The sequence below is a fragment of the Passer montanus genome, unplaced genomic scaffold, assembly GCF_014805655.1.
Source record: "Passer montanus isolate IOZ18808 unplaced genomic scaffold, ASM1480565v1 scaffold3, whole genome shotgun sequence".
Lineage (NCBI taxonomy): Eukaryota > Metazoa > Chordata > Aves > Passeriformes > Passeridae > Passer > Passer montanus.
The window spans coordinates 16,819,183-16,843,017 of record NW_024367707.1 but is presented as its reverse complement, the minus strand read 5'-3'; the positions used below and the strand labels follow the sequence as shown (position 1 = coordinate 16,843,017).

Below are 23,835 nucleotides of genomic sequence, written 5' to 3'. Positions count from 1 at the left end.
CATAAGTATGTATGCTTAACACAGGAGTCTTCCTGAGAGCTAGAAACTGGGAAAAATTGTGTAGAACTAATTCTGTAAAGCTGCCATTTAGCTGTTAGTAATCCCTAATTAGACAGGGACTGACCATATGTAGTTCTTAAACAACTTTGTGCTTTTTCCCCTGGTGTCCATTTTACCTGTATTTTTCCATTATCTGGGATAGCCAGACAGCCAACTGAATCTTTGTCAATATAGACAGTGGAAACAGTACAGATGAGAAAAGTTAATCTGAATTATATTTTTCACTGATGTTTTATAGAGATGAATTATAAGTCTTCAGAAGTCTAAGGTTATCTCTTTACTATTTGGAAATTATTGCTGTACAGTTTCAAGTCTTTCTAACTCATAGACTTCAGGGGAAAAATGTTGGGTTTTTTATTATTATTATTAATTTCTTAATAGTATTTTAAATTATTTGTTTTTATTACAGGGTTGATCTTTGGAATGCCAGTAACTTGAAGTTTGGTGACGAGTTTCTGGGAGAATTGAGACTCCCTTTGAAATTTCTGCGACAGTCCAGCTCTTACGAAGCATGGTATTTGACATTTTTCTTTTGGAGAATAAGTAGAAACATATGTCTACTCTGAAGACTTCAGAGTAATTACTTCTGTGTGATAAAGTTTAAATGGAGTTAATTTGTATCTTTTTTGTAAGCAAGCCAAAGTAATCTTAGCAAGTGTAAGAACAAGAAGTTTTGATAATGTGATTAGAGGTTTCAGTCTGCCTCTCTGTAGCATGTGGGAGTTCTAGTATGTTGTTTTTATATTATTTACTGCAGTTCATCAGCAGTGCTATGGTTTTAGTGTGTGGGTTTTTAATCATATCTACATAAATCTTTATGTTCAGAACTTCCCATGTTGCAGTTGGTGCAAAACAGACTGGCAAACTTAATTAAGTCATCTGATTAAGAACTCTCAAGAGTTTGATACATATATAAATACTCTGTGTAACTGTAGAGTTTCTCTATGCTCCTATATAGCCTGAGAAAATCTGGTATTTCAGCACTAAGTTTCTGTCCTATTTTTTACATATCAGGTATTTTCTGCAGCCCAGAGATAATGGTAACAAGTCATTGAAACCTGATGACCTTGGTTCCTTAAGGTTAAATGTCGTTTACACTGAGGACCATGTTTTCTCCTCAGACTATTACAGTCCGCTGCGAGATGTCCTGCTAAAATCTGCAGATGTTGAGGTAATTTGCTTGTGGTGTTTGTTGTTTACTTGAAGATCATCTTCACAGGGGTCTCTGAAGATTTGTCACTATCTTGCTGGCACCGTTGTTGTTTAATTACCAGAGGTCAACTCTTCCTTTTCAAACCTCAGAGCGTTGTTAAGCTCTGCATATGCCTTGTGCTTGTTTTCAGTCCTTGCAGAGATCTTTATCTGCATTTTGTGGGTGAAAGCAGACCCGGGAGCACAGTGGTTCTAGCAGCAGCACATTCTCTGTGATTTTTTAAATTACAGTTGTTTACCTTTGCTGGACAGGAGCAGGTTTGTTTGCATAATAGAGAAAAACCCAAATCAAGAACTCATCCTGAAACATCAGAGATTTGGACCATGTGTGTCCTTATGTAGACTTTTTACAGTTGTAATGGTGCTTTTGTTTTTTCAGTAAAAGAACTGGGTTCTGTACTCACTGGGACTTGAAATTGCAAAGGGTTAGATAGAGTTCTTTCTCTTCACTTGCTTCCCAGGCAAGTGACATTTACTGAAAAGACATTAAAAATATGGGAGGTAAGAAGAGACTATACTGTAGTAGTTTTTAAATTGCTGCCCTCTTGTGACCAGAACTTACAGCCCACAAAAACTGGGATGTGACATCCACCTACCTTATATTCAGACGTTTGGGTAACTGGCCATTGCAACTGTTGTGGGGGGTTCTGCATTAAGAAGCTAATGGGAATAGAAAGAAAAAATGGTTGTTCTGGAAGGATTTATCAAAATTTTTATCTTCCACTGTTCAGCCTGTTTCAGCATCAGCTGCACATATTTTGGGTGAAGTTTGCAGAGAAAAACAGGAAGCGGCCATACCTCTTGTCAGGCTTTTCTTACACTATGGCAGAATTGTGCCTTTCATAAGTGCCATTGCGAATGCTGAAGTGAAGAGAACTCAGTAAGTACCAAAACCAAACTGCTATCAAAAATACCTCAACTGCATTGGCTACTGCTAGAATCCTCCACTCAGTTTCTAGAAATATGTAATTTCAGAAGGAATTGCTGGGGTCATTCCTGTTCTTCCTAGCTGTGTGGCAGAGTTCTTTCTAAATTCTTTCACTACCCTCAAGATCTGGTTAATTTGACCTTTAGGAGGAGTTCCCATCATTTTTTGTGAAAATTATTTGCACGACTATTCTAACATGTGAGAGCAGGGCTTTTTACTCAGTATTAAGTATATATGATAACTGAAATGCTATATTACCTTCAGCTGTTTGTATGAAATAATTTCAGCTTTATTGTGTGCTAATAAATCATTTAGTGCTGAGTGTTTGTTGAATTTGTTCAAAACAACAAGCAAGTTTCTTCGTAATCATAAATATTTAAGGCAAGCTGTGTGTCTAGTTGTCCCAGTTAGAGGCTGAAGGATTAAGGATGGGATTGAATTTGGCATGGGAGGGCAGAAAATGAAGTTGTTTTTTTTCTGCTGCTTCTTTTGAATTCCTTGTTTGACTTACTGGTGGGCTGATAGCTCAATAGTGTAGTGTTCATACCAAGCAGATCCTAAAGAATATTTGCTACCACAATCCTTGTGCCTGTGTAGTCGTGCTCTTGACTAACAGTAGAAGAGACAATTGGGAGTCCAGGGGAATGACAGATACTCATTGTAAACTTCCTTAGTACAAAATAGTTTTTGTGTGGGTTGGCTCTTTTCAGAGTGTCTGAGAGATCCGGTGTTTTCTTTCCTGTTGGTAGGTGTATTTTTTCTGAACTGCAGGTTGGTTGAAACAGCGTGGTTGCTTTAGCATGAGGAAGCTTGCTGATGCTTAGCCAGTTATGTTCCTTTGGTAAAAAAACCAGCAAAGGTACATATTGTAGATGAGATCATTGGTTATGTACCTTTTTCATAAAGTAAATTGCTGAGCAGGGAGGTACAGGTATGTGATAGAGCAGCTGGCTGAAGCTTTATCAGTCACAGAGGCTGTATGTCTAATACAAGGTAAGCTCTGTGTGAGAGATTTTTAAGAAAACCAGAGAGTCTGCAAGATGCCACCTTGCCACACAGTTGTCAGGGCTGAGCTGGGGTTTGCACCATGTTACTACACAACAGTGCCCTGAGTCCCTTAGAAAATACAGCTGTGCCATTGGAGCCTGTGTTTTCTTCTTCCTCCCAGCTCACAAGTACTTATTTTGTAGGTGCAAGTAATAGATTGTGTGCAATGTCCAGTGTAGTTGTGAGACTAAAGTCACTGCCTCTTTCCCTTACTCAAATTAGCACTGTTCAGTAGCTTGTGAAAACAGATGTTTCCCACATTTGTGCTGTAGACCTCTTGGATTTGAGCCTGTGTATCACTGTGTTATTTGGACAGTGCACTGAGCACACGGTGCTAATGCAATGAAGATCTGTAGTCCCTCTGGATTTTCCAAGGCTGCTGCTTTTCTGTTAGTCCCTGGAAGTGCACTAAATGCTGCATGACTACATTTAATGGCAGGCTGGTGTCAAAGGAAGGTTTTGCTTATGTATTCAAACCTAGGATTCTGTCACCTTTCGCTGCTGCTTTTATTCCATGTATTAACAGTTCATTACGAAGAAACTAAATTACAGAAAACTCTTCACTTCCAGAGATCCAAACACCATTTTCAGAGGAAACTCGTTAACTTCCAAGTGCATTGATGAGACAATGAAACTGGCAGGGATGCATTATCTGCAAGTTACACTAAAGCCAATTATAGATGAGGTAAGAACAGTTCAGACTGTTTATTTGGTAAAATGTCATTGTAAAGGCCTTCAGGGAACAAATACTGTTTATTACTTCTCATTTTAACAACACTTTGTAAGAATAATGCTTAATGGCTATTAATAGCTTGTTTCTGCATTAAAATCCTGTGTTAGGTTAGCCACAGCTGAGTCGCCCAATTCAGAAACAGTTGGATTGCATTAAAGGAAAAGTAAAATTTCTATTTATTAAGCCATGTTACCCTCTTTTATAAAAACTAGCATATATTGTTTCTGAGAAATTAATAAATAGTATACACAACAGAAAGCTGTTGTGCATCTATAAGTAATGTGTTTCATCCAGTGGATATAAAGGGATGCAGTTATTATTAGATAACTGTGCATGTGAGGCACATGTTGGAACAATGGTTTATTATCTATCCAGTCCAGAATGGTGGGTGTGGGTATTTTAGTGCTGTAATTGGGCAATACTTTCAGACCACAGACTTCCTTTAAATGATTTGACAATTTCTTCAGCTGTTCTTGTCTTAATGTTTCATCAGAAAATGTCAAGTTTTAAAGAATATGGATATATGTTTAAAGTTGATGGTTTTGGAAAAATAGGACTTTTCTTGAACAGCCTTGCTTGAGAGAGTCTGAAGAACAGTTCTGCATTTCAGTTGAAGGAAAGGGTAGAATGAATTAATGCTGATTTTGGAAAAAATAAAGATCACATATAATTTACCTTTGCTGTTAAAAGAAAAAAATACTGTTTATAAATTTGGCTTTTGTCTTTTACCTCTTGTCTCAAAAGCTAACAGATTATGCTTTTTACAAAAGTTTTTGTACTTGTAGATAAATTTATTTATCAGTTGTTAACTATATCGTTTTTTTCTAGATCTGCCAGGTCCATAAACCTTGTGAAATTGATCCTGTGAAATTAAAAGATGGTGAAAACCTGGAAAATAACAGGGTATGCATTAGATTTTGAAGACAGTCTCTGTTTATGCCATCAAGTTTAACTGAGGTCCTCAGAAGTTTGATCTTGCAAATAATTTTGTCATTCATTAGAATACACTGTAAGCTTTCTTGACACCACCCTTATAATTATTTCACAACAGCTTTTCATTATGCTATAAATGCAATACCTGTAGAAAGTTAATGACTTCTCCTGCTGTCCTGAGGACAAGGATAACTTAGCCTTTGGCTAACCTGGAGAACTCTAACTGTAAGGAGGTTGTAGCAAGGTGGGGGCTGGCCTCCTTTCTCAAGTAAAAAGTGACAAGGTGAGACAAAAGGACCTCAGATTGCATCAGGGGAGGCTTAAACTGCATATTGAGGAAAAGTTTCTAAGGGTGGTGAGGCACTGGAATAGGCTGCTGAAGTAAGTGGTGGATTCAGCCTCCCTAGAAATGTACAAGGAGCATGTGGATGTGGCACGTGGGGACATGGTTTAGTGGTGGACTTGGCAGGGCTGGGTTAACCATAGGACTCAATGATCTGAGAGATTTTTCCCAGCTTTAATGATTCTATGATTTTGCTGATGAGATAGTAAACAGTGCTAGAAGAAGGAATGATTTGCCATACGGCTGTATCATTTAATGTTTGATTTAATAGGAATGATATTTTTACTCTCCTTCTTGAATATGTGCATTTCCCAAACAGTATAATTGAGTGAGAGTTTGTTTTTCAAGTGTATAATGTTGAAAGTGGGAATCTTTTAATGATGCCACTCTGAATAAAACCAGGAACTTTCTCAGGTAAAAAGTGACAAGGTGAGACGAAAGGACCTCAGATTGCATCAGGGGAGGCTTAAACTGCATATTGAGGAAAAGTTTCTAAGGGTGGTGAGGCGCTGGAATAGGCTGCTGAAGTAAGTGGTGGATTCAGCCTCCCTAGAAATGTACAAGGGGCATGTGGATGTGGCACGTGGGGACATGGTTTAGTGGTGGACTTGGCAGGGCTGGGTTAACCATAGGACTCAATGATCTGAGAGATTTTTCCCAGCTTTAATGATTCTATGATTTTGCTGATGAGATAGTAAACAGTGCTAGAAGAAGGAATGATTTGCCATACGGCTGTATCATTTAATGTTTGATTTAATAGGAATGATATTTTTACTCTCCTTCTTGAATATGTGTATTTCCCAAACAGTATAATTGAGTGAGAGTTTGTTTTTCAAGTGTATAATGTTGAAAGTGGGAATCTTTTAATGATGCCACTCTGAATAAAACCAGGAATAGTGCCACTTTCCACAGCAGAAAATTATACTAATTTTGTCATAATCTTTGCATTTTTTCAGGAAAATCTGAGGCAATATGTTGATCGCATTTTTACTGTAATTACAAAATCTGGTGTAAGCTGTCCTACAGTGATGTGCGATATTTTCTTTTCACTGAGAGAATCAGCTGCCAAACGTTTTCAAGGTGAGTTTTTACATATAATTTTATTTTACATAACTGATAGCTTTTAAATACAGGTGTAGTCTAGCAGTCTGCATGATCTCTGTTGAATTTAGTATGTGAACAGCAGCTTATCCAAAATAATATTTGCAGTATATTAATGCTGTTTTCTCATAGTTTATTCATTCCAAAAAGGAATATGATTTTTGATGATGATTGGAATTTTTTCTTAAACATCTTTCTAAGGAAAGCAGCATTTAAAAAGATAATTTTGATGATCTTTTATAGGTTCAGTATTTGCAAAGCATACTCAATTTTCAAATGTACATGATTTTGTAATGGCTTATTCTGCAGATTCCATGCAGTGGAATTATTTTCTGCTTATGTGTCAATCTGTAATAAAAGCCAGTCTGTAAATTGGAGTTGCTGCAAGCTCACTGCTCTAGGAGCCCATGAGCTGCAATGGTTTTCTGGCTCTCAAGAGGCAGCTCTTTCCAGTCCTTCTTAGTTATTTTGACTCTGTGAGAGTAAGTGGGCAATGTAAAACCAGAATTAAGCAAAACAACCCCAAGCTATGTATTTTCATGAAGGGAAGCAGATTACTTTAGGGAAGTTTTGGAGAGAGTGATACAAGCTCAGTTTTTAAACAGTCACTTTGGAGTTGGCAAGCTCAAGCAGAAAACCATTGACTGTGCTGTTGTGCTCTTTATTTTATGTTTAAATAAATTAGTGAAATGTATTTTCTGTGGCTACCAACTGGAATAGATACATTAGGAGTCTGTACAACACTTGTGCTTAGGGCTATATGTAGGTAACTGAGACTTGGCCTCTGTGCTGAACGTTTCATAAACTGTGTAAATTATTCATCATACTTCAGTGCATATGTGAAACAGCAGATGCCTATGAAATTCCCTGTGTGGTGGAAAAGTGAGTGGTGTTCTTGCAGCTTATGTTATGAACCTGGTTATTTTTTTTAAAGAGACTCTCATTGACATTTCCTTGGGTTAGGCTAGCTGATCTCTGGCTCCAAATCCTCTGTCATGGGTTAATCCTGTAACTCACAAATACATACATTTTCCAGCACATGCTTGAGTTAGCTCTCTCAAGGCTCTGATAGTTTCATGAGGCTTTTCAGGAAGGATTTTTGAAATGCTTAGTAGGAGTATTTTTTTTTTTTTTTTAAATAGGTGACCTAGATGTAAGGTACACAGCTGTCAGCAGCTTTATTTTCCTGAGGTTCTTTGCTCCTGCCATTCTTTCTCCAAACCTCTTTCAGCTTACACCACACCATCCAGTAAGTATTGTATCAATTTTTTTCTAACTGTGTGTATGGCTCTGTCACCAGAGTCTGTCTATCAAGATTCTTTCTTCAGTTCTTTTAATAGCCTTTAGGAAAAGTACCTTTGTTAGTCCAAAGATCTGTTATATCTGTCTTGGATATGAAGCATATATTGAATCACTTTGTATGTGAAGAACTTGGGAGATGTTGGAAGAAGAGTGAAATTTGAGGTCGATGGTCTAAGCTACTGTTGAAAAAAGGGTCATTGCTTCATTCTTGTTGCATTGCATGAATGCTGGCTTGATTGGCAGCAGCGTTGGAAATATTTTGGATGTTAAACAACATAAGGCAGGCTTCTAGTAGTTGTTCTTATTGGAAGTGGGGAGGATATGGACAGCCTGTTTTTGTTTTGTAAGGGATTGCCTTTGGGTCTCTGAAGGTCAGTATGGTAGCTATGGAGCATGATGGCTTATGAGCCAAAACCTTTTAATATAAAAACAACTTTTTTCTTGCAGTGTTTTATTAGCGCTCTCTTCTAATTTTTTGTTACTCTTCTGCAAGTGGAATAAGAAAGAAGAAATATAGTTTACCTTCCTCTATTCATAATTTTAAGTAGCTAGTCCACATAATATTGTTCTCCTTCCTAGGATCCTCAGACTTCTCGAACTTTGACACTTATCTCTAAAACCATTCAAACACTAGGCAGCTTATCAAAATCTAAATCTGTAAGTATGCTATTTTCATTTAATTACTTAATTTAGGAAAGTGATTTTTTAAATCTTTTATCACTAATTGTAATTACACCTTTTAAATGCTTGAGTTGCACTAGGCTCATGCAAAACTGGTTATGTTTGCTTTGATTATAAGCCTCTCATGTTTAGAGGAAAACTAAATCTGTCTTAATCTGAACTAGATTTCAGTAAAGCAGAATTGTGTGACCAATCTAGAAGTCTGTTTCAGAACTCTTCATTTCTTCCTTTGGAAGAGAGACAATGATCAGGAGAACTTGTGAAGTTCTCTACTTATCTGTCATACATGGTCAGCACCTCTACAAGGCTTAATAGATTGTTTCAGCATTTTAAAACTCAACTGAGAAAAGTCACCCAGTAATGGAAAGGGCTATACTTTCTTTTTCATACCAGTTCAGTTTTCTCTCAGTGATGAGATTAGAGCTAGATGCCCATACTCTGGATGTTTGATTGAAAAAAGTGTACCTAAGGCACCACACTGCTACAGCTGGTGGTACTTTGGGGTGGTTGGGGTCTTGTTAGGATTCACACAGGCAACTGTGGGCGACTCTGTACCTCAGTTACGAGTCCTTCAAGACAGCAGAATTATTTTTCTTACACTTATTGTCAGGAGGAAAAATTAAAGCCAAATCAGAATTGTGAAGCATTTGAAGAATGCATTATTAACTGTAGTAACTGAACATATGAAATGCATTCTGCTGCCTCTCTGAAATAGAAGTTTGGTACTATTGAATGTGTGCTGTATAACATGAAAGTAGTACTTTGCTTATTTTATTTCTGGCCAGAAAAAAACCCCTGTCTGTCTGCAGTGGTTTTCCTCCTGACCTGCTGCTATTAACAATAATATTTTCTGTATAAACTGTATGATGATATGCGTGGTTTTGGCTTTGTATTTCAGGCCAATTTCAAGGAATCTTACATGGCTACATTTTATGACTATTTCAATGAACAGAAATATGCAGATGCAGTAAAAAATGTAAGTAATATGTGAAGGTTCTAAAAATCCTGCTGTGCTGTTGAAGTTGAATCCTGGAAAGCAATACATGCTGTTGGTAACCCAGGAAGTGTGTTGAGAAAAGCAGACTCCTGATAACTAATATTCAAGAAACTTATCAAGTTATACACACGTCAGTAGTAAAATTTTTGCATCTATTTCTAGTTAATAAATAGGTTAGATTAACAAGCTGCTGCTTAGAGCTTTTGACATGGGTGTACTTTGTAGAATGCTGCAGATCTGTGATGAAAATTGCTTAGTCCAAAAGGAAGTGAAAGATCCATATAACAAAGGAGAAGCACAAGAAGTATTGGGCATCTGCAGTTCTACTGCTTAAGAGCATTTGGGCTATTTTTAGGTTACAACCAAGGAAACCTCCCAAATTCCTCAAGCTTCTGCCATTACATTCTGTTTAACTTCTTTTACAAATACTCTCATAGTTCTGTGCTATGCAAATGCTGAAAGATTTTAATTTGGATAGTGTGGTCCTGCCATTTTTACATCTGCTTTTTGTTAATCTTTTAGTTTCTAGATCTAATTTCATCTTCAGGAAGAAGAGATCACAAGAGCATAGAGCAACCTATATTGCTTAAAGAAGGGTAAGTATTCATGTCCAACAAAACCATCTACTCATGTGCTTTCTACCATTCTAAGGCAGCCATCTCTTTTTCTGCCACCCTATTCCATTCATGCAATCAGAGAAGAATGTAGGAGAATTCCTGTGTTGCAATTTCTGCTCCCTGTGGTTGCTATAGCTGATTTTAACATATTTTCATTTGATTGAAACATCTTAATATAAATGTGTTTTGAAATAAGTGGAGGAAAGAGAAGCCTGTAGAACTTAATTAGCTTAGCTGAGGCAAAATAAACTCAGCATTATATTAAAATCAAGCAGGGATCTTCCTCCTGAACTTTAGTGAATAAAAGCTGTAAAATTTCACAGTGAAGACGGTGGAAGACTGTGAAGACAGATACTGAATAACTTAATGAGAGCAAAGCCTGCAAATGGAATTTGCTTTTGCTGCCCTGTGAGATACATATGCTAACTATTATCATGGGCATTTCAAGGAAAATTTGACATGCACTTGGAACAGTTTATAGTTTTAGTACCTTTCCTTTTTTGGGAAGTATGTTCCATATGCTGTGTTAGTTTCAGATACCAATTGTTGACATTTTTTGTTACAAAACTGGTTTGTTAAGATCATCTAAATGCACTGTAGAAACAGCTTCTTTGAGCTGGGAGGAAGAATGTAAAAAAATGCAAATTCATCAGAGCTCAGTAAGCTCAAATACTGTTTGAAAGTAAGCCTTCATGGTCATTTTAAGTAAAGCAAAAAGTACATTTTCAGTGAAAACATAACTGCCTCTTCTATTTAACTTGGACAGGTCACTTCTCTGATAAACCCCTGTCCTTAGAAGCAATTCTGTCTAATTTAATTCTGTACATTTATCATCTTTTTGGTTTTCAAAATGAGTTTATAGTTTATAACATTTACCCTCTAACTGTAAAACATTTTTTTCTGCCTCTGTCTTTCTTTTGCTCCTGTCTGATTTTTTTCTGTCTTTTCTTGCTCGGCCTGTGGCTGCTGTTGTAAGGACTCTTAAACTAACAGTAAAGAAAGTTGATGGTAATAGTTCATGCAGGTAAGATGGTAGAGGCAGTTGCTGCTTTGCTGTAGCTACTGGCTGACAGCATGTCCTTTGCAGCAGTAGATTTGTCTGACTTAACTTTGGGGAGGAAGTACTCTGTTTAACCATCCTGAAATGCCTGTGTAAACCCAGCAGAGAACATTTTAGTTACCCATTTCTTGATGTTGACCTTTTATTTTATTTTCCTTAAAACAAAAGCCTGCTGTAGAGAATAAAAGATTTCTATCTGTAGGCAGGGCACCAAGAAGCACTGTATGGATCCTGAAGAACTCACTGAAAGTGATGAAGAAACCATGCATTTTCTAGGCACTTCTTAATTAGTATTCATGTAAATTATTCTCAAGCTTAAGAAGTGGCCTTCAGCAGTTTATATTTTTTTTTTACATTTTGCATTTTTGCCATATCTTTTTGTGGGACTTCTCACAGCCTTTGATTTGATTCTTCTCCAGACTGAATGGCTGTTTAGTGGGGTTTCTATTTGCCTTTGCAATATATTTGCTTGCTTTTGTGTTTTTAATCTATCTTTGCCTCTATTAAGAGTATCAAATGGAAAGCTATAGCATAAGTACTTTTGGATGAAAAGATTAGTCATTGGCACTTGGGTTTGCTGACATCAATCATGCCATCACTGCTTAACATCTGCTGCCTGGTTCTTTCCAAAAGGAAGAGAATGAAAAGGAGAACTAATTTTTTTTGTTGGTGGTGAAAAGGGCATGTCAATACTTCCAAGCAAAGCTAAGGCGGATCCAGATTCAGGTCTACCATAAACATGAGAAGAAACAGTATCTCCAACCACCTTGTACTAAAATAGATTTGATCTTGGACTTCTTCTCCCTTTGATCTTCTGTTTGCTCTGACTTCTCATACATTCTTCAATTGCTAGAGACAAAGAAGTTGACCTTATGACTTGTGTGACTTTGACTGCTAGTCACCTGTCTCTGGAAAATAAAAGCACGTTTTTCTCTTAGCTATGTCACCTATGAAGAATTTAATTAGAAATGTGCTCTTAGCTCTGCCATATGGAGTTTGCCCTTTTCAGAGAAGGGAGGCTCTGTAGGAGTTTGCAATTTTAAGTCACCTTTAAGTGTTGGCATGAGAAGGATTAGAAACTAACTTGAAGAGCATGTTGTCCTGCCCAAGGGTATCAGTTCTTCCTTTGAAATTTGCCTTAACCTGGAATTATGAGGGCTACTGACAGTGGGCCTGGTGATGACCTGAATCACATGGTGTTATTAAATATTTCTCAAGTATTCCAAGAATAAGAACCAAGACAGAACTGTCTGACCATTTTAAGAATGAGAGATGTGTATCTATAACCAGCTAAAAAAAAAAAAAAAAAATCTGCTGCTGTAGACAGTCTTTGTCAGCTTTTGCCCACACAGCTTGGAATGAGCAGCAGGCACCAGCCCAGCTGGTTACAAAATAGTTAAAGTCTGAAGGAACTTGGGTTTCTGTTTGAGCTTTAAACAGACCTGTGGTTTGGTCAGATGTATTGTAGTTATTTGTGACTGAAGGTGCCAGAAGCAAGAAACAGTATTAGCTGTTCTAAGCATTTTAGCTCTGCTGTTGAAAAATCTTAAACCAGGTCATTGGCTGTTCTCTCTGTGTATTCTTTGTGCTGTATAGTGCCTTCCTACTTGATAAAAACTGCTCTGTAGTAAGTAGTTTTTACCCACTCCATTATACAGTAGTGTATTTGGCACAATAGTTAATGTAATGTGTAGAGTAGCTGTTATCAACTCTCTACTGCATATGGACACGCATTTTTTATCTAACAAAAGTGATGCTGAGCAGGATGAAGTCACCAAAGTCACATTGAAGCTTTTGGATTGATTTAGAGGTTAGGAAAGTGGTGTATGCATCACAGTTTCCCAGTAAACTAATTTCACTATAAACTCATTCAAGTTTAAAATTAATTGAAACTGACAAATCACTAAATTAACACCCCTGCTGAAAAAGGGGTGGGGGTGCTCTACCTTCCAGCCATGGGATCATTTTGTGTGTTACTGAAATTGCATTTCAACTGAAGTATCTATGTGCAATTGCAAATGAGGCTGTGGAACATCCTGATTTTGTTTCTAGAGCTTGAGAGTGATTAAAGCATGTAAGGGTACAGTCCCTGTGCTTTAGAGACTTTACACCTGCCTTTTAATTATTAAACATGGTCTAAACTTTTTGAGCTTTCTCACAGCTTAAAAGAAAAAAAAGCTTGTAGAGTCAACAGGTTGAGCTTAGCAGAGCAGTACTAACCATGTTCTGCCTTTTTTTCTGCTGTACTAGGAAACCATTTAGCTGGATTTGTAATGCAGAAAGGGCACAAACTACACTCAGTTAACTAACTACAAGTCAAGTTACATGTCTTGCCCCTCATCTAGATCTGGAAAAAGGACAGACCTAACTAATAGATGCACTAAACCTGTCCAAATGTGGCACTTTTCCTGGCCAAGAAAAGACCTCAATAATTAGAAAACACTGTGTCCCCTCCTGAAGCTTTGCAAGTGCTATGACACATCCATATGTATACACATTTATGTGTAAATGTACATACATAAGCATGTATTGTAACAATTGGTGCCCTGTTCACTAGGTTCATGATCAAGAGAGCCCAAGGAAGAAAACGGTTTGGTATGAAAAACTTCAAGAAGAGATGGTTTCGCCTGACAAACCATGAGTTTACCTATCAGAAAAGCAAAGGTAACAAAGGTTTGCCAGTCTTGTTTTGATACGTTGAAACAAAAATTAAACATAAGGATTCTGTAGGAGTAGAAGAGTCAGATCTAGATCTCTAACTGTAGAAGACACAGTGCAGGCATGTCTGTCAGCCTGTATGTTCTTGCTCTTCTTTTAGTGTCTGTATTGACAGTTAGAGAAGCTTCTTGGGTAGCACAATACCCTGTAAGGTAGCAAAGTAGTTGATAATATTTGTCTAATGTCAGTTATTAACATCATCTGTAGGTTTCACAGTTACCTAGAGTGTCCTAGGAAACAAAACATAGAAACCTCAAGGTGGAATTTGGGTTTGTATTGAACATTCTCAGATGCATCTCAACATGTGCTCATAAATTCTGTAGTGTTGGCACAACTGGATACAGTAGACAGGAATTCACCTGCAATCTTTGAACTTTAAAAATGTGTCATTCACTCTAATGTTGCCTAATAGCAAGGATTTTGCTTTTTGCAAATTGTTCCTGTCTGTTCAGTAGCACACAACAAACACCACTTCCTTCCATCATCTAAGTACATAGGGAGGAAGAAAGATAAGGAAATATGTTCAGATCATGCCAGTCGTTATTTCACACTCAGCTTTGAGATCTTGCATCACCACTAGCTCAGTTCAGCTGACAGGAATGATTTATTTCATTGTCACCTTTGTAGTAAATATACCGTGTCCTGCTGCAGTAATCAGTTTCTAAGAGGTTTGCTACCATAAGGTAGTGCAGCTGAAAACAGAAATGTACTTAAGGTAATACTTAAGAACCATGCTAGCAAATCCCTGCTGAGTGAAAGATTTTCCCTCTTTTTTTATGCAGTCAAAATGATGTTCAAAGAAACTGAATTAGCTCTTATAAAAAGGGGAAAAGGTGAAGAGGAGTTGTGAGTAAGTGGCTTATTATGTGTGTCTGTGTGTTCTGCAGGTGATCACCCTCTGTGCAGCATTCCAATTGAAAACATTCTGGCAGTGGAAAGACTAGAGGAGGAATCCTTTAAAATGAAAAATGTAAGTAGGTCATCTTCATTAATGCATTTGTTAGGCTGCTCCAGATCCACCAGCCTAATCGCCTTTTTCCCTTCTGTAACCTGGATTGGATTTCTGTTGAAAGATGTACAACCACAGCTGCTTGTTCTGTATATAGTAGCAGGAGTTTCCAAAAGTACAGCCCATTCAGATTCTTAACAGCCCAGTCAGCAGTCTCTGGGTTTCGTGATCTGCAGCACACTCAGTCCTGAGCGCTGCTGATCAGCTGTCAGCTCTGTAAGGTCACACACAGGTAAGATGATCGAGGCCCTGCCCTTTCTGCCAGGCCTCTCTGGTGAGAAGGAGCTTGCTGCTTATAATTGTGAAGGATCACAACTTCTTTATTAGCTATTAGGTTTCTTTATTGGATCATGAAAGTATATATGTATATGGATTTGTATATTTATATTTTATTTGGGTTAGGTTAAGTACAAAAGCAACGTCTGTGCTGTGCTAGTATAGTTTACCATTTTGGTTGTCACATTAGGGAATAAAATACAGCTGTACTTCTCATGCATGGAACACTACTGCCAACTTCTGTATTATGTAAGAACAGACTTGATCAGTTTGGGTGATGTTGGAAGCCTTTTTCATACACCTCTGCCTGTAAAGATGAGTCCAGTGCTTTAAAAATTGTATTTAAAATTAAACAAAAAAGAGCTCAGGCTTTTTTTCCAGTTCCAAACATGCATCTACCACAGACTTACTGACACATATAAATGGTTGTGACTTTTATCTTTTTCTGCCTTTAAGTCCTTTCTGCCATCTACACTGCTTGTGAGCACCACGCGTGGCAGTGCTCAATCCTGCCCTAGATATTGGGTTCATCAAACAGCTCTTTGTTAAAAGTGAAATACAATTCTAGACTCTTCAGTATTTCCCAGTTTTAGGTATTATTTTGGTAACATCTCTCTCTCTGCTAAAACATGGAGTAAGTTTCAGTTCCACCTGCTTCTAGAACACGTCTCAATTGTGCTGTAGTTTGCTCTGGTGTTTCTAACTCTACTACACAGGCAAAAACCAACCAAGCTGCAAAATAATTTAGGCTATCAGAAGGCAGCTGTAACATGTGATGAACTGTTGCCAACAGCACTCTGCAAACTAACTTGAACTGAAAGCAGCCACACATTTGAGATAAAACTCACTGTCTGTTGAGAGGAGTGAGCTATAATAACTTATGCTGTGTGTACTGAGCTAGACTGAGCGTCCAAAATATGTCTGCGTTGTGAAGATTCATTATCTGAAAAATATACCTTTATTGTTAACATCCAAAACCCTGTGCGATTTTGGTTGCTTAAATTCAGTGTTACCTGGGAAATCAAGGTGACTGCATCCATTCCAGAAAGTAAGATTCAGTCTTTACATTAACAGTAGAAAATGTTACCACCTTCTTGTGCTAATATATTCCTATTTTTCTTGCCATATATAAATAGATTACTGCAGAAAGATCAGAATTCTCAGAACACCACAGCCGATAGATTTGCAATGGATATTCCCTTGTGGGTGCTTGTGTGATAAAAATTCACATTTTGTGTAAATACTCTCAGTGTGTCTGTGCTCTGAATTTCACCAAGCATGTCTCTCTCACTCATGTTAAAACCTGCCTGTCTGGCAATAAGGCCAGTAGCCTTCGTTGTTCTTAAGCACAGTTTGAGGAATGTGAGGGTGGCTTTAAGTACTTTTTGGGTCTTCTGCGTTGTTTGAGAGGCAACTGATGGTTTTGGTAGTGTAAAGGTCTTGCAGCCACTTGAAATTCTTGGCTTAGTTGTGGGCTCCTCAGTAACTGTTGCCATATGTTGGATCACTTTGGTTTGGTATCCCCTTACACAAAGCCATACTCCTTAAATCTGTTCCTTGTTGCAATGCAGGAGGCTCCATTTAGCCCAGCAGGACATTAAAATTCTTTTCCTTGTAGCTCTGTGTTAATAGAGAGTTGAACTGCATGCTCCTGTCTTCCTTTTTTTCCTTCCATCCCAAGGTCAAATTGCCAGTTATGCCCTGAAGAGTTTTATTGAACTTATTGAATCTTTGGGGTGTAGTTAGCACTGTTGGACTGATCACACCCAGCAGCTCCTACACTGCCATGGTGTATTGTGCCTTTCTAATCATTGTCTGATAACATTAGGGACCAATATCAGACCAATTGTCTGCTAGCAACAGTGCTTCCCTGCTAAATGCAGGGAAATGGTTGTGCTTGAGTTTTCTCTTTGCTATTTGGCATGGTGCACATTTAAAAGTGTCACAAAGGAAGAAAGGACTGTGCTTGGTACCAGTCTGCAAGATTCTCCCAACCAGCTAGGTGCAGAATTCAAACCAATATTTCAGTTCTATGTAACAAACAAAGGCAAATTTCAATTTTGTTGAGTCTGGTTTGTTCTTATTGTTTGGTTTGTTTGTATGGTTTTTGTTGGGCGTGTGTGTGTGTGTACACCTCTCTGGTTTTCTTTTTAAAGCAGCACAATGAAACCAGCTGTCTATAAAATTGTATTCCATATAGCCATGTAATGTCTAATAATTTGAATAATCAAGTGAAGAAGTAGAGGGGAGAAAGGTAATTTAGGCATACCTGAAAGAGAGAAGAAAATGCATTAAGTATTTGCAGAAGCTAGAGTAAATGAAGGAAATTTACGTTTCCAAAATTTGCAGCTAGGATCACTAACTTGAGCTTAGTAATCTTCAGTGTGTGATCAGTGTAATCAATCAATAAGGCTGTGCATCAAAATTTTCCTTCTTCAGGAAGAGGAAAATAAATACCCTTCCAGGTTGCAAGCTGTTTTGAACAGCTTTAGTTAAGATTTTCAGTGGTTGAGGTGTAACACAAAATAATGTGTAATTATTTAAACCACCTGATGTCAGTCAAAGAGAAACAGTATTTTTGTGATCTCCTAATAGCAGCTATAGTTGGGTGCAGAAGCATGGAAGTTACTAAAAGGCAATGGTCATGCTGAAGCAGTTACTAAAAGGACTAGAGAAATGGCAGTACCAAGGCAAAGCTGTCACTAAGGCTGGATCCAAATTCTCATTTTTCTCTTTTCTGCCTCCTGCTGAGTGTTTCCTTTCAGGCCAGCAATGGGTTCCTCTGTCAGCCTTCCAAAACTTGGAGCTGCAGCATTACTAAAATTGCTTCCCTGAGACTGACAACAAATCTTGTTGAGACCCAAGCAGCAAGTTGATATTAGATATTTGTAAATCATCTCCTACAGGAATGGTATCTTACTCCTTGTACCAGGTGAAAGGTCTTGTTCTTTTAAGGGCACATTTGCTGCTTGGTTTTGTGATTAAATCTATTTATTGGTCCATTCTTTTAGTATGCTGTGTTTTTCCTGCAATAAATCTTCACTCTGATTCTAGTCCTAGGTTCACTGGCTCATTCTGGTGCTGTATTCTGTGGTTTAATTGCAGATGTTCCAGGTGATCCAGCCTGAAAGGAGAGTCCTGTATATCCAAGCAAATAATTGTGTGGAGGCCAAGGACTGGATTGATATCCTCACCAAAGTTAGCCAGTGCAACAAGAAGCGCCTCACAGTCTACCATCCCTCAGCCTATCTCAATGGCCACTGGCTTTGCTGTAAAGCTACTGCAGACAACACCCCTGGCTGCACGCCCTGCACAGGGTAAGGGTTTTCATGTGCCATGGCTACTGCCATGGGTACATGTGTCTGCAGGGTGACTTGCAGGGGCACAGTTAACCAGGATACAGGTGTTTAAAGGCCATCTGTTGGTATTCCTGATTCTGCATGGAATCACGATGGAAATGTTGACTTTTTAGAGTTAGAGATGGTGATAGGAGATGAATGTGGGATTAAAAATACTTTGGTTTTGATAGTGTGTCATTGATAAAAATGCCCAAAATCTCTTCAATATCCTGTTTATAAATTCCTGAAGCACTCATCTGCTGATAGATTTAGTTCTACACTGATCTTTTCAGGGGGCTGCTCATGCTTTCTCTTAAACAAAGATGCACTGTCTGGTTTGTAGGAAGCAATTTTCATCTAAACTGAGAGAAGTCACAAGACTGTAGTGGTAGTTAGACTAAGATATAAGACCTGGGTATCTGCAAGTTCAGTGCTTTGGCTCCTCCATCTGGTTGTAGCTGTCTAATTCACCATAATGTCTGGATACTGATAAAGTCTTCTCTTTCAAGTCAGTGAAAGGGTGCTGGATAAATAGAGGCATAAATAAATTTTAACTTCTTTTCTTTTGGGAAAAAATAGAAGGCTTTGAGCTCTGTTACACACAATCTGTTGGCTTTCATGAGAACTCACTTTTACTTTGTTTTCCTTGCTAAGTGCTTTATGTGCCATAATACACTGTTTAGCATATAACTTTTACCTCTCTTTCTGATGCCTTACAGAGGCCTGCCAGCAAATATACAACTGGATATAGATGGAGATCGAGAAACTGAGCGCATCTACTCCCTTTTCAACCTGTATATGCCAAAATTGGAAAAAATGCAAGGTGAGGATTAAAGATCGTTACATCTCCAATTCACTTACCAAGGCAAAAATGCCTGTGAAAAGCTGGATGTCCTGACTTAATCAGCCTTTCAAATTACATCCTAGAACATAGTGGCCTTTATTCCACTTGTTTCCCCTTTTGCTGTCTTGAGGCAGTTGTGTGTATTATTTTTGGTGCAGTCTCATGGTCTGTAAAAAGTTCTTTGCGTACTAACAGTTGTTTGAAATACGGTCTTAACCACATCATCCTAAAATAGCATAGGCACAGAGTGTTGCTTGGAGGCTCTGAATTGACAAATCAGAGCCAGCACTGAACCAGAGGTTTACTGATCCTGACAAGAACTTGCACCAGCAAAGCCGAGGTTTCAGTGGAATATGGTTTTGTGTTACCAGAAGTCATGTGCACGCACATTCCCTGATTCAGATCCTAAGAACAAGCTGGATACAAATGGTTTCAGAAAGGCTCTTTCAGAATTACCCATCGAGGATTGACCTGTGGATGCCTGTGAAATGCTGAAAAGTGGAGTTTTGGCTTTGAAACTTTCAGGAGCTGAGGGAAGCAGAGATGTGATGGGAAGGATAAAAGAAAGAAGAGATGGCAGAGGAAGTTGGTACTAGTAGGCATGCCAAGAGAAGTATCCGGTGTACACAGTGCCAGACTTGAAATCTCAGTTTAGCACAGGGAGTGGCGGGGAAGCCTTCACTGTGGCACTGATCTTTAAATAGGACTTTATTTTATAATATGAGATAAGCCAGTGGTGTCAAACACACAGCCTGGAAAGCACTTTAATCTGTTCCTGGCTGCTGTGCAATTGCAAACTCAAGATCCTCACCACTTCCGAGCTGTCTGAACTGGTGCCCAGCTTTCCCCTGTTCCGAATCCTCACTGCCAGAGCCAGCATCGAGTGTCAGTGCTGGGGAAAAGGACGCAGGTCTGGCACAGACAGTGCAGCAAGGGGAAGGGAATTTGAAAGCTGAGACTGGCACAGCAGTAAAGCTAGAAGGAGAGACAAAGTAAAATACTCTTTCCCCTTCTTTCCCCTTCTGATACGCTCCACTACAGTGCAGGAGTAGATCTCATGGGCAATATGTTGTGGATGGTGATGTGTGGTCAGTGTCCAGGTCTCTCAGGAGGGCTCCCTGGTAAGATCAGAAGGTATGGGAGGATAACTTGCCCCTTGGGATATGTCGTAAAGCAGGCAGACAGGCAGTAGTTATGGCATATTCTGCCTATGCTTATTGTATGAATCTTTTAGGGATAATGTGGTAAAACATGACTACTTCAGCCTGTAATGTTTTCAAATTCAGCCTGTACTTGCTGCCTGGGGGTGGAACCTGTCCCAACAAGTGAATATTTGACTTTGTGCAGGCCAACCAGGCAGCGCAGTGGCAGAGGCAGGCCTGTCTAAGAGTTTCCAAAATGTGTGCAAGGGGTGCAGATAGTGACAATTGAGTTTAAAGCATTGCCTGTGCAGCAAAGGACACCTTCCCACCAAGCCAGGACAGCTGCTAGGTTTGCTGCCCTTTCCATACAAGATGAGGAGGATGGAATGGGCATGGGACACCCTCTGTTCCTCCCAACAGCCCAGCAAAGCTTCTGCTGCTGATGTCAGCCACAGTTCTGTGGTGGTTATGCAGAAGCAAACCAAGAAACTGTATGAACCCCAGACTGAATATTTTTAGTCTGCTTGTCTTACTTTTTTTCTCCCCTGCCTCATATCTATTCCTGTACTTTAATTTTTTTTCTCCAGAGGCCTGTGGAAGCAAATCTGTATATGATGGACCTGAAGAGGAAGAGTATTCTACATTCGTCATTGATGACCCTAAGGAGACATATAAAACACTAAAGCTGATTATTGAAGGTGTTGGAAATTTAGAGCAGGAGCATGCTCAATATAAGAGGGATAAATTTAAGAAGACAAAGTATGGAAGCCAGTAAGTACAGTGGGTTGGACAAACAGGGGAACAGCCTGGAAGATGGTATTTCCCTTGCTTATACTCTGGGTTTCACTGTATTTTGTCAAAAAATACTCAGCAAATACATAGTAGCACTGTGACTTAGGATTTATATCACAATATTTTAAAGCACTGTAGTGAATTTTTTAATGCTTTTTTAAATGCAGTTTCATTCATAAAATTTAAATGTGGGTTTGTTATACTGTTGGTTTTAAATTTTGAACCCATACTGGTGAGCTGAGCAGTAGTTAATAAAAGAAGATAGATATGTTTACCAGCTTATCTTGGAGTGTTGGTTTAAAAATGGAAAGAGTGGCTGGCACAGCCACATGACTGTAGTTTGTGTACCCATAAAGCATTCTGCATGTGGCTGACAAAAAAGAGGATCAATTCAGTCCTAGCTCAAGTGAAGTGCAGTATATTTAAGGAAAAAGTTCTTGTATGTTCCAGTTTCTGTTCTGACATTTTCATGTCCTGACAGATGGCTCTATGTGTAATACTGTTTTTTTCTTTTCTTTTAGAGAACATCCCATTGGTGACAAGAGCTTCCAGACATACATCAGGCAACAGTCAGAGATCTCAGCGCATTCCATATGAAGTGCAAAGGAAATCACAGGACAGTGCTGAAGGGTTGATTAGTGATGCTAAATAGCAAAACAAAAGGGAAGCCACACATGTAGCAAAATGTACGGATAAGTGTCAAGCTTACAAACTTTGAGACTTGGTAAATGTATTCTCTTTTCAAGAAACTGTTATAATAGTTGCTATGCACTTTATTCATCTGGTTATTGACAGATGATAAAAACCTGCCTTCTAGGCAGTTGCCATGTGTATTTTTAAATTTGCTTTGGTTTCTTGGAATCTAGTGATCAGTTCAATGATCAGGGTGTGTGGACTTCATCTTGACAACTCCCATGCAATTCCTTGTGTTTTGGAAACCAAGCATGCTGTTAATATGCAGCATTTTCTAGAAACGTTATTTGTTACTATTTTTTGTTCCTGGTTAATGTATATTATGCTACATCCCCTGCCTGCTCTCTTAGGTTAAGCTTAGTAACACTTTGCTTTTAATGCCTGTATTTAGAAAAGAAGCAGAGAAAAATCCCTCTGGCGTAGTCATCTACATTGTAGTGTGTATTTCTGAACAGGCCAAGGAACAGGCCTTTTGTTTTTACAGCAGTGTAATTTTTGCTAACTGTGCACAGTTTTTAATAGAAATTCAAATCTGAATGGTACTCTTGATATTTTTGAGATACGAAGTCATTTCTCCAGGCACATTCAGCAGACTTTGGATTTGAAGATGCTATCTCAGCAGTATAATAAAACTGACTCTCATAAATATGAGTAAGAAAGAAATGAACTTGTGTCAAAACTACGTGTCTCTTACACAGTCCGGTGAATGGTAATCTTTGAAAGTCTGCCAACTGAAAGACAAGGTAAGCTTAATTTGATGACCTTTTATCACCACAGTGAGAAGGACAAATAGAATATGAATCTGGCAGCTGAGACGTGCTGATTCCCAGGCACGAAAGCCATCAAGATGGGTTTTCTCCGAAAGGATGTTTATGCACTGGAGTCCATGCTATCCTAGTACCACTTGCTTTTCTGGAAAATAGATTTCTACTTTTCCAAAAATGTTTTTAAATACTTTTTAAAAGAGACTTGTTAAATGATATTTAGTATATTAACATGCATAATGATAACTTGGTAATGCTATGAGTATAGTAAAAATGGAATGAGCTGTGTATCTCACTAATACCAACAAAAGGAGAGGAATAAAGCTCTTCTGAATATCCAATGCATATTTATGTATGCTGTTTAGCTGTACACCATAATTTTTTCTCTGTGTAAGGGTCTGATATAGAAACATCTAGCTTTGATGGCTTGGAAGCCTGCATGATGGATTTTAGGCCTCTGTGGGCTAGAAGCTAGTACAGGTTTTAAGCTGAGTTGGATCAGAAAGCATTGATCAGTTTAATGTGAAGATGTCTGTCTTTGCTTCAAGTGTTAAAGAATAATTCTTAACTGTGTCCTCACTGCATCTGACATGATTGAGGATGGCTAAAGTACTTTGAATGCCTCTGTTTTTAGTGATGTTCTTAGGAATTAAGTTTTGGTTTTGTTTGAATATATAGTAGACCACCTTCTAGTAGATGATAAATGATCTTTTATTCATCTTCACCCAGCAGACTGGGGAAAGGGATGTAATGAAGCATTGCAAAGATGCATTTAGGACTCCAAGCTTTTAGCTGCCATGAACTGCAATTTTTAACATGCATTTGTAACTTAATATTGTTTATAAAATACTAATGATCTGTATGTGTGTTCTACTTGCCAATTAAAAGAAATGGTTTATTTCTGAGAACTGTGTCCATGTTTGGAGTCTTTTTAAATTCACATGGCCACCAGCATGCTTCTTGGCACAGCATCTGCTGAGAGTGGGGGCCATGTATGGAGATCCTTGTGAGTGAAACCTGCCAAGTCCCATCCTTGCTCCTGATCCCATCCTCACCCACCCACCCCTTTTCTTGTCAGCATTGCACCCATGGCACTCTGCAGTGAGCCAGACTGGGCATCTGAGCCAGCCATGAACTACCTTAGCAAAGAAAGCTTGCTCAGATAGATCAGCATCCTGAACTGGTTCCTTGTGTTACTGCACAGTAACTGAGCTGAGACCATGCTGAAAGGACAGGAGGAACGAG

General features: G+C 38.5%; 1 protein-coding gene across 3 annotated transcripts in view; it reads left to right on the top strand.

Annotated features, from left to right (window-relative positions):
• RASA3 (RAS p21 protein activator 3) overlaps positions 1–23,495 on the top strand; it is a 134,605-nt gene extending 111,110 nt beyond the window's left edge. For 2 of the 3 annotated variants that reach the window (XM_039714331.1, XM_039714329.1), the window contains 17 exons: positions 470–574; positions 1,075–1,231; positions 2,004–2,152; positions 3,818–3,932; positions 4,809–4,883; positions 6,213–6,336; positions 7,500–7,606; positions 8,239–8,316; positions 9,239–9,316; positions 9,860–9,933; positions 10,931–10,978; positions 13,572–13,678; positions 14,620–14,702; positions 18,123–18,334; positions 19,075–19,178; positions 20,929–21,112; positions 21,655–23,495. In XM_039714331.1, coding sequence (XP_039570265.1) covers positions 470–574; positions 1,075–1,231; positions 2,004–2,152; positions 3,818–3,932; positions 4,809–4,883; positions 6,213–6,336; positions 7,500–7,606; positions 8,239–8,316; positions 9,239–9,316; positions 9,860–9,933; positions 10,931–10,978; positions 13,572–13,678; positions 14,620–14,702; positions 18,123–18,334; positions 19,075–19,178; positions 20,929–21,112; positions 21,655–21,730 — 1,876 coding nt within the window. In that variant the 3' untranslated portion in view covers positions 21,731–23,495. The remainder of the gene's footprint in view (positions 1–469; positions 575–1,074; positions 1,232–2,003; positions 2,153–3,817; positions 3,933–4,808; positions 4,884–6,212; positions 6,337–7,499; positions 7,607–8,238; positions 8,317–9,238; positions 9,317–9,859; positions 9,934–10,930; positions 10,979–13,571; positions 13,679–14,619; positions 14,703–18,122; positions 18,335–19,074; positions 19,179–20,928; positions 21,113–21,654) is intronic. The other variant, XM_039714330.1, reaches the window with a different exon arrangement.
• The last annotated feature ends 340 nt before the right edge of the window (positions 23,496–23,835 follow it).